General features: G+C 43.6%; 1 protein-coding gene across 1 annotated transcript in view; it reads left to right on the top strand.

Annotated features, from left to right (window-relative positions):
* LOC124169525 (trithorax group protein osa) overlaps positions 1-7,618 on the top strand; it is a 106,135-nt gene extending 98,517 nt beyond the window's left edge. The window contains exon 22 of the mRNA XM_046548158.1: positions 2,867-7,618. Within this exon, the coding sequence (XP_046404114.1) occupies positions 2,867-4,970 (2,104 nt within the window). The 3' untranslated portion in view covers positions 4,971-7,618. The remainder of the gene's footprint in view (positions 1-2,866) is intronic.
* The last annotated feature ends 3,484 nt before the right edge of the window (positions 7,619-11,102 follow it).

Below are 11,102 nucleotides of genomic sequence, written 5' to 3' on the forward strand. Positions count from 1 at the left end.
GTAAATTTGGCTGGAGTCATACCGTTCTTCAGTCACAAACTGCTGAAATTCTTCCCGAAACGCTACTGCAGCCTCATTGTTAGCACTCAGTCGTTCTCCTTGAATACTTATTTCACGTATGCCGTGTCTATTTTTAAATCTTGTTAGCCACCCAGATGATGCGTTGAACTCGCCTTCGAAGCCCAGTTGCTTGTAGAAAAACTTTGCTTTATCTGTGACAACTGGACCAGAAAGAGGTGTGCCTTCCGCTCTCCTCTGGGTAAACCATTGAAGCATTGCGGCGTCCAACTCCTCGTATGATGCACTTTTCATTGTCTTGCGATTTGATGGTCCTGCGCCACTGTCACAGTTCCTAGCGTATTCCATTAGCTTGGTCTTATTTTTTTTAATATCACGCACTGTTTGACATCCAATGCCATAATCTCTGGAAATCTTTATCACAGATTCCCCCTTCTCTAGTTTATTAATCACTTCCAGTTTCTGTTTTACAGTCAACACAATTTTCTTGCGTTTATCAGCCATGCTACTTCCTCCAGGTGGATGAATTGTTCACCGGACAACCTAATTAACGATGGCACATGCAACAGAGAACCACGAAGCATAAGCCGCGACTGCGGGAGACCCACAACACTCAAGCCTTAATCGATATGTTGCTGCCGGCAGTTACTCACACGTGTCAGCAAAAAGTAATCACTAAGTTACGAAGTTTAGGACGACTTCATCCCTCCATTCTTCATCAGGCCTCAACGTACCCCTTCTACCCCTTCCACCTTTCTAAGGCCATCCAACAGGCCCAAGTCACCCCAGATTATGTTTCGCGCAGGGATCATATGTTACGAAGGTGATACATTATTGGCCTCAAAATAAAATATCATATTACTTTAAGTTCCCAGAAAGGTTCACTAGCCTTGAGCAAAAGCTTCAAGTTACCTGAGGGCAATAGGAAATGTATCTTTTGAAGTTTTTCCCCTCCTCTCCAGTAGAATTCTATTCACGCAACCTGACTTCCTTGACCCCAATATATGAACCAAGCTGCCAGCATGAGTCACCCACTGTGTTCTTCGCTGACAGTAAGCAACTTTCCATAATTACGGTTTTGCCTCCATATGACTTCGATAATAGTAGCGTGCACCAAGTATAAGAAAGAATGAGTCCAAACACGACGCATTTCTGACTTTTTAAAAATTTGTTAAGCATGGCACCATAACTTTCATTTATCGATTTATCCAAGAATCACCAGTTCCTGTATTTGGCTGCACGAAAAAATCGCTAAGATGTTTTCGCTACAAATGCATCTTTATTTTTTGCTTTCTTGATTTCTTATGAGCGTCATAATTATTTTCACTTCCTGCACGAGTCATTTATTCAAGGAACACCTTCCTCTCTTTAACTCGAAGGGAGGAGTCAAGAGACGAACGTTTGTATAACCTCGTAGCAGTCGTAAGAAAACGCGCTCCTTCCCCTCCAAGCCCCCTCCTCCTCCCCCCTCTCCTCGTGCTTCCGCTGCCCAGCCTAGCCCCTTCCCTGCGGCCGGTCGTATTCTACCCCCATGTCGTCGCTTGTGACGCGTTCCGACTGTGCGTGTTCTTGTTATTCTAATTGTTCATTATATTAGTAAATCCATCCATTTCTGATGATTTCAAAACTTGCATTTGACTTTTAACGTAAGCTAGAATTCTTTCGTTCAATTTATTTTCGCAAAAACTGTAGCGAGAAGAAATTAGAGTTAAGGCTAAATAGTCGTCCCGGAACTGGACATTTTTCTCTTTAGACGAATTTATATTCACTACTTCTCACCACGGATGACACAATGAGCACCCATTTAATGTGAAACGGCTTTAAGTTTATCCTACTAAATACGGAACTCCGGCGATTTTTTTTTTTTTTAAAGATCGCGAAAAATTTCAACGAAGAGTGAAAAATCATGCACGGATAATCCACAGCACGGATAATCCGCACCCGGATAACCGGGAGTCTGCTGTAATGCCATAATGAGTAATTGTACCCTCAGTTCAGGCCTAATTGCTTCATTTTTTTGTTCACAACTGCACCTTACTTCCTTCTGCGTAACAAGTAATGGAAATGTGTTTGGGTGTATGATAAATCCATTCCGGATAAGCCTTCTGGCATCTGCTTGCATTTTATTTATCTTTGGTGATACATATTTCACTAAGCATATAGTTCCATGCTTGTATGGCTTAAAAGATGTTTTAAAGCACTGTTATTTATTGATTTCCCTTAAGCCAGTTACATATTTACTATTCGAGGGAAATGATTCATTGTTGCTTAAATTATGTATTTTTGTTGGGCCTAATTTTCGTATAGAATGCCTGACAACATTTATTTATGTAGTTTTTATTGTTTAAACGGTTTCTATCGCTATTATTAACCCTGAATTCACACTCTCACTTTGTTGGTTTTATTTGTGTAATCCACTATGCTCTGTGTGTCACACTTTGTCACAACATCATTTTACAAATACAAGTACAAAATCATTGACTAGATTTAAAATCAAGTACATACTCAACTCTTTAATAATGGGTCTTGCCTTTTAGAAGTGACTGGCATGGTACTCTAACTAGCATTGCTGCACAAAATGTAATGCTAAATTTTTTTGTAATTCTCTCTTAATGAGGAAAATTTTGTTGAATTGTATACCATTTTAGTAGCTTGAATTACTCGGGAAACTTAGGGTGAGAAAATTTATTTCAAATGGCTTGTCTTTCAAACATTTTGCTGATCTTCTTATATTTATAAATTCTTAAAGGCTTTGTAATTTTATCACAGTGTCTAATTTTGTTTCACTTTGGACTCTTTCCTTAATACTAATGATGCAATGGTGCAAATACCAAAAACCCATGCCCAGGTATTACTCTCTTTCCAGGTATGAAACACCCGAAGTGGTTGAGGATGAGGTGGACCTTGGAGCAGCCGCCCACATTGACCCTTCGGAGCACCTGGTGTTACTCCAGGGCTCCAGCTACACGATGGTGTCGCGGCGAGGGGAGCCGGTGAAGATCGTGCCTCGGGAGACGGACGTGTTCATCATGGACGGCCACCGGGCGTGGGACGAGGGTGCTGCAATCGTGGGCCCAGAGGGCGTGGCCACGCATGGTGCCACTGCGGAGACAACCACCGCCCCCACGACGGTCGTCGTCCCTGGTGATAGCACGCGTTATATAGTGCCCTGTTTTCGTAGCGAGTATGGCAATGTGACCTTTGTGCGTGTGCTGAACAGGAAGGCAAAGGAGAGTGACAAGGTGGACTCTGAGGAGACGAAGGATGCGGAGGATGTAAAGGACTCGAATTCAGTGTCAGGGAGCAATGGGGTTGTTGTGGGGAGTGAGGGGGAGAGTGGTGGGGTGGTGGTGGTGAAGGAGGAGGTGATGTCGGAGGACGAGGGGGAGAAGGAGAGCGAAGGGGAGGCGCGGCTGGCAAATGGGCGCGTGAAGCAGGAAGTGGTGGACGAGGAGGAAGGGGAGGGCGTGGGGGAGAGTGACGATGCCTCCAAGGTGCAAGCTTTAGAGAGGTTGAACTGCGAGCGGAAGAGGCGGACTATTAAGAACGGTGGTGGTGACGTAGTGTGCATAAAGAAGGAGACTGTGGAGGATGCGGCAAGCAAAGATGAAGACAGTGTGGACACCCTCAAATCGGAAGGGACGGAGGACAAATCTGAGGAAGAGGCTGCTGGGAAGACAGTTGGTAGTAACTGTGCCTCTGGTGGCGAAGAGGATAACGACGGCTGCAGCCTCGTCAATGGCGAGAAGGAGCTTGGGGACAGCGAAGAAGATTCGGATGCACAAAAGAAGTCGTTCACTCTGACAACTCACGGCTCAACTCTGAAAATTCGAGACCCTGCCGGGACCCTCAAGAGGAGACGCTTAGAAGACTATGAGGACGAATGTTATTCGAGGGATGAGGGGAGTCTCCTCCTTGTCACGGAGACCCAGGAGTCCCTCTCGAGACGATGTCTATGTCTATCCAACATCCTGCGTAACCTCACGTTTGTGCCCGGCAACGAGTCTGAATTCTCTCGATCCCCTGCTTTCCTCTCCCTTCTTGGCAAATTATTACTCCTTCATCACGAACACCCTCGTCGTGCTGCTGGTCACCGCCGAAATTACGACCGAGAAGAGGAAAGCACCAATGGCAATGCCTCCTTACCATCGGGTGGAGACTCTTTGGGCGCCAATGGCTCTGGCCGCTCTGTCTCGGATCCTTCCGGAGAGTGGTGGTGGGACACGCTGCACCAGTTGAGGGAGGATGTGCTCGTGATGGCCGCCAACGTGGCTGGAAGAATCGATCTCACGCAATATCCAGAGGAGATTTCGAGGCCGTTGCTCGATGGGCTGTTGCACTGGGCCGTGTGCCCTGCTGCTTATGGCCAGGACCCCCTCCCCACTGTTCCTCCGTCATCGCCTCTCTCCCCTCAGCGACTGGCCCTCGAGGCGTTGTGCAAACTGTGTGTGGCCGATGGCAATGTGGACCTTGTGCTGGCCACTCCCCCTCGGGCGCGGCTCTCAAAGCTGTGCGCGTCCCTAGCGCGGCTCCTGTGCAAGGGGGAGGAGCAGGCCTTGAGGGAGTTTGCTGTGAATCTTTTGCACTGTTTTGCGGCTGCAGATTCGGGTGTGGCGCGGTCCGTGGCCCTGGGTTCCCCTCCCGTCGTGTCCCTTCTGGTAGGTTTTGTGGAGCAGGCGGAGGCGAGTGCATTGGGCGTGGCCAATCAGCACGGCATTCAAGCCCTTAGGGACAACCCCGAAGCAATGGGCACCAGCCTGGACATGCTGCGACGAGCCGCCGGCACCCTCCTCCACCTGGCGCGCCACCCAGGCAATAGACCTCTTTTCTTGCAGCAAGAGCATCGACTCCTTGCCCTCGTGATGAGCCAGATTCTTGATCAGCACGTTGCAGCAATCATTTCTCGTGTGTTGTATCAGTGTTCACGTACAGATGATGAGTTATCCTCCTAACATGAGTAGAAACTGCGGCTTCCGAAATGATGTGTGCAACCCAGTGAACGAGTCGTCAGTGCTCCCCCCTCGGGTGACGGCCGCAGCTACGGCTGCTTGCCGCCAACGGGAGGAGCTGCGAACCTGGTAAATACTTGCTCGTGTTCTCTTGGTGCCGTGACCTCGTAGAGGTGTGGCCGACGGAGGAAGGTTAAATCTTATAATCTCAGAATCTTGCCTCTTGAAAGAGATGAGAGGGCCATCGGGTATACGGAATGGCTGTCTGCTTCTCTGTCCATTCCAGTGGCGAACGGAGGGGAGTGAGTGCATGTGAGAGATTGCTTTATTTTGAAATGTATGCCGTGCATGATTGGTGTGTGTGGTTGTGTTCATTGTTCGGGAGGATTGGCTCTTCCCTGCCTCATGTCCCTCAACAACTATCTTCTTTTTTTTTTAGTACGACAAGATTTTTGTATGTATGGACAGAAAATGGAAAAAAATGAAGCCTAGGTTTTCCTACTTAGTATTTGAGTCGTCATTGTTTGTAGACTGGTCTTTTCCCTGTGATTCTTCCTCCACTCATCTACAAACGACCCCGCCCCAAGAACCGGAGTGCTTCTTTTCTCCTCTATACACACTGGTTGGTGCCAAAGCACTGCACTTGCCTCGGCTATGGTAAAAGTGGAACAAAGTGTGTGATTCAAGGCCACAGGAAGGTGTAATTGAGCGTGAAGGCATTGAGGATTTACATTATGCCTCACTCATTGTGTGTGCAGTGTGTGCGTGAGTGTATTTTTTTTCTTTTTTCAGCCGTGTACATGCGTGTGGAAAAGTTTTGTTGATGGATAATGGCTAAACGATATCCTACTGCTGTCCTGTTCATCCAGTATTGGATTCAAGATTGTAGGATCATTGAAAATAAGTTTGTACAAAGAGTATATATAGGTAGAGAAGATTGGAGCAAGTTGTTAAGTAAATTTAGCATTCAAAGGACATGATGCTCCGTTAGAAGACTTCAAAAATGAGTGCATGTTAATAAAGGAAACCGAGGTGTAGCATTGGCACACATTATATAAGCAGTTTTATGAAAAAGACATGTAATTAGGTTGTTTGAAATTTTTCTCTTCAAGGAAGGGATTTGCATTTCCAAGAAGGAGTCGGGGATTAAAAAAAGAAGCTAAAGCTAAAACATGGTACTTCATTTTAATAATTGCTATTGCAGCTATTCCATGTGCCACAAGAATGGAACGTCTTTGGGAAGTCAGCCCCAAAGTGTAGCTACAAAAAAAAGAACCAGTTATTGATAAGCTTTGAAAGTTGGGGTGGATGGTTTTAAAGATGTGAGTGCGGTTGGTCCCTTAATTGTGCGGAGGCGACGGGAGATTGAGGGGGGGGCAGGGGCGGGAGGAAGGCAACATTTTACTTTATTCTTACCCTTGCAGGGGGGCACGTTTCCTTGTGAAAAGAGAGTGTTAAGAGAGGATATGTGGCTAGTGTGGGTAGATACTCCTGGCATGTCTGTGTGTATGTATGTGTGAGGATTTGCGTGTTTGTTGAGCATGTATCTCTGTGCGTGAACGAGAGGGGAGGGGGTAATTTTGAGTGGGTCGGGTCAGGGAGCAAAAGGTGGATAGGGAAGATTTTTTAATTTATATTGGCATTCGTGTATGCAGTGGAAAAAGAGAGGAATTTGCATTACAGAGAGATGCTTTGTTGATAATATTGACTAGAGAATTATTATTTTTTTCTGTACATATGATTTTGTTGGCAGTTGGCAGGTTCCAAGGTGACACAATGTGTTGAGAAATCTTTATGTATACTTGGATGTTATGTTTATTTCTTTTCACCACTGCATAAATTCACAATCAAGAAGAGACACCCCCGCCCACCATGCTGTTGCGCCTCTCCAGAGATAACAGATGGTCACTTCAGAACTGACAAACGACGAACAGAGTTGCTACTCTGCAATGTTGTTGTTGATTATTGACTGTTGTATTTATTATTTTTTTAATTGTATGTAACTCTTTGTATCCCTCCTCATTTCATATAATGCAAATGGCTAGTGTGGAAATGTGAGAATGCTACTTGCATTTAGATGGAGTGTGAGGTGATTGGTTTTCCTTCACGAGAGACGGCCCTGTTTCTTGCGCTGTGTGCAGAGCAAATGCTGGAGTTCTCCCATTTGAACTTGCCTCGTTCCTCAGCCTCTCCGACTCCATGGCAATGCCTTTTACTACCATGGTAACTTCTGCAAACGTTAATATGATCCCAAACAAATTTACTTTTGAATTGTTTGTCCAATTAAAAATTTAGTCACTTGATAAATACTCTGTTTGTAAAGGTTTTTCTCTCACAGAGAAATCACTCACTTTGCGGCCCACCTCCTTGAAGAAATCCACCCCTGTGCCTCATTTCTATGAAATTTAAACGCGCAACCATCTCTAAAAACCTCTCTATTGATTGTGTTGTATTTTTTTATAAGTTGCCAATCCAGTGGTTCCCTGCCCCAACTCATATGATGAGAGGAAACACCTCCAACTTCCTCTGCCCACCCTTCTAGGTTAACCTTGGTTCTCATTTCATATTTGAATTTACTTGTGCAAATGCTGCTTTATATATGTCTGAGTACTGAAAATAAATAAATGTACATAAGGAGTACTAATATGGCACCACGTACTTGTTATTTTTCCCCGGTTTGGCTCACAGGCCTTACCTTCCCTGTGCAGATACTGCGTAATCAGGGGTTTAGGAATTGGAAAGAAATAATGGAATCTCATCCATGGTGCAAATAAAAATTTACCTCATGATGTGCAGAAAAAATAAGAACCACAACGTTGTGGATTTTACGTGGATAGTTTTGTTAAATGAATCCTTTCAAAAACATTAATTTTATTCAAGAAAGAGGGGGTTCCAATTTATTTTGAAATTACTGCTTAATGAACTGTCTTAATCTTCAAATTTCCGTACTTTTATCTAAAGAAGAATGTTAAAATATTAGGAGATTTGAAGATCTGTGAAGTCTGGGAATAGTTCGGGATTTTGAATTACAGAATCTTGTCACACTCTTTTGTTAACAGCAGTGGTGGTTTATCAACCTAATGGGGCAACCGTACACCTCCTGTGGGATGAGTATGTAATGCAAACTATATTTTTATGTATGATTTTTACACTCCCAGGGAACAGAATATTTCAAATTTTCTCAGGTTTCTGCACGGGTAAGATATTCGAAGAGTGCCGACGTTTCGGGTTCCATCTTGTCACACATTCTCAAGGATACTGAATACATAGTTGAAGTGACCATTGAAGCTCGGCATCAGGAGGGGTGGGATTGATCAAGTCCTGATTGTTGTCGTGGAGCACCGTGGACAAGTGTATAGACTTAGCTCCGGCAATGATAGTTCTTTTCAGAGTTCGATTCCAAGAGCTGCTGATCAAATATCTGGTACCTCTGTTGGCATTTTTATTTTCTAGTCTTATCTCTATAGCCTTTGAGTCGAGTAGATATTGTTTGCCCAGTCTCCCCCACATAAACATCACTCTCACAAGGGATTTTATTAACTGCTGGAGTCTTAAGGCCAATCGGGTCCTTTCCACAAACGAGGCAGTCTCTTAAACTTGACATTAGTCGATGGATGGTTTCGATGTTATACCTCCTCAAAATCCTAGAAATTTTGCCTAATATCATAGATACGTAGGGCAAAAAGCCCTGGCTGTTGGTTTTGGTTTGCTCCTCCTTCATATCTGAGCTCTTTGTAGTTTCGGAGGACTTATGAAGGCCATCAAGATCTGCCACTCTCTGTACCTATTATGGCGGTAGGTATTCTTTATTATTTATCTTACCCACGCTGAAACCCGAGAAAAAATATTTTTTTTTTATTTTACATTATATATCTTACTAACTCTTTCCATAATGAGGACATTTAATTGTATCATAGCATTCAAAGAAGTGTCGAATCTAGTGGGGAAGTATGAGAAGCTTTTTTCTTCCCATCCCTTCTGTTGATCGTCAATTGAAGAACAAGTATTTATAAATAATAATGTCTTATTGGGACTGCGGCATGTAATTTCACATTATGAAGATTTTCTTCATTAATGGGACATTGGAAAGCATTGGAGGATTTAGGGTACCAATTGAAGCTTTTTAGTCTCAAAATTGTGAGAAAGCCAACACAGCAGAGCAGATAATATGGGTTATTGTGAGTTTTCATTGTACTTCTTTAGCAGTCAGCCATTTTTCTGATCTCTCCGTGTTAGCAATTAGTCCAATCAATGGGCTTAATATGTGATAGCTTGCTCATCGTCCCAACAAAGCCTTCTGATGTTTAAATACTTAGAGATTAAAATATGGAGTAATTATTTGCTGGCAAGGCCATACATGTGAAAGGTTCTGACAACCATTGTTGGGCCCTCTACTGACAACAGTGACCACCGATTGGACAAAGAGTCACGTGACTCGGACGCGCCATTTTGATTCCTCACTCTATGTGCTAACATCTTCTTCCATGCTGACACCTTTGCGACAGGTTGATACATGGTGTTCTCGATACACTTTTGTATTCTGGAAACCCTTTATGTGGCCACTATACTCCGTTCTGAATTCTTATTAGGATTTCAAACGTTCAGATCACATTAATTTTTATTTTTGACCTAAATATTGATCGAATTCCGTACTCTGCAAGACTAAAGGCCGTTTCACATGGGGCACGGAATTTGCGCAGGTTAGAACTACATTAATTTCTAAAGTGGCGTGGAATTGCGCGAATGCATGAACGAAATTAGAACATGGGCTATTTTGTCACCTCACGTCTACGTATTCTTGGATATGTTCTAGCATTCACCGCTTTACACGACGCAATTCAGGCGGCTCGGCGCCTTCGTACACACCTCAGATTGTGCAAGTACATGCCTGGTGTAAAACGGCCTTAACAGCAGGCATACTATATCTTTGACTGCGAAATCATGCCCTGCTGTAGTGCTATTGGATGTAATAATCGATCAGAAAAGGGATTTATCCTGGAGTCCAAAAGGAGATTTTTGAATTCCTCCGAATTAAGGTGGACTTCATGAATGAGAAGGAAAGAATGTGCGTTCTTTTAATGGATGAAATGGCTATTGAGGAAAGAGTGGAGTTTGACAGGAGCTCTAAAATTTTGTTTGGTTGTACGATATTGCCTCCTGAAGCATTGACTATTCATCCCTTGGTGTTTATGTTGGCTGGGGTTTCCACCCGCTGCACAGTGTGCGAAAATTGGAAAAACATTAGGTGTAAGGTGTATATGCAGTTTTCTTATAAATAAGTTTGCGACGCCGGATATTAAATTGATTTTTCGATCACGCGGCAGGGTTCGTCTCCGCGCATCGCGGGCTGGATTAGACGGGACGCGGTAAGGTTATTGGAACTGTATGGATTTTAACGCTCAGCATTCGTCGTTTTTAAGCTGTCTTCAAGACATCGACCCTCAAAGGGTCTATCGTGAAGAAAACAGAAGAGGTAAATGTGCACGTTTCATTGGAGTTAATTTAGTTTTCTTTGGATATGATGGGGGACCATTCTTTCATTAAAGTGTTCAAGCCTCGAAAATTGAGCTATTTTCCTGAGACTCAAGCAAAAAGACCTCTTAAAAAGATACCACCTGATATCTGCATACCTTCTTTACTTTGCGATACTTAACCCCCAGGATTCTAATGCAAAAAAGGTCGTTTTATGACACCGCGGAACGGAGCCTGTGACGGGCTTATCGCGGTATTTCCAGGAGAACTTCTCGCTTTTTTCAAATGTGCATGATTCTCTCAGTTCCTTCCGACCATTCCATCAGGTATGCTATGCGTTTTCTTTTTTTTTAGCATTTTCATCGTCTATTCTATTTTTACTAGTATTTCTGCTCGTGCTATAAAAGATAACTCATGCCCGTGGTACACATTTACCATGCGTTCTTCCCCGTGAACTTATTAGGATATTGTCTAACTTCGCGTTCTATCAATTTGAAGTCTATTTTTTATGTTATATAGGATACTTAAATCATTCTATGGAAAATGCCTCCTCACTTCGGTTACACGACGTGATGTCCATATAATATTGAAATCGGAGAAAAAATCATTTCCCAAAAAAAAAATTCTGGATTATTTATCGCGGAGGCTGAATTTAAGGCACAA

Source organism: Ischnura elegans, chromosome 12 (genome assembly GCF_921293095.1).
Source record: "Ischnura elegans chromosome 12, ioIscEleg1.1, whole genome shotgun sequence".
NCBI classification, from domain to species: domain Eukaryota; kingdom Metazoa; phylum Arthropoda; class Insecta; order Odonata; family Coenagrionidae; genus Ischnura; species Ischnura elegans.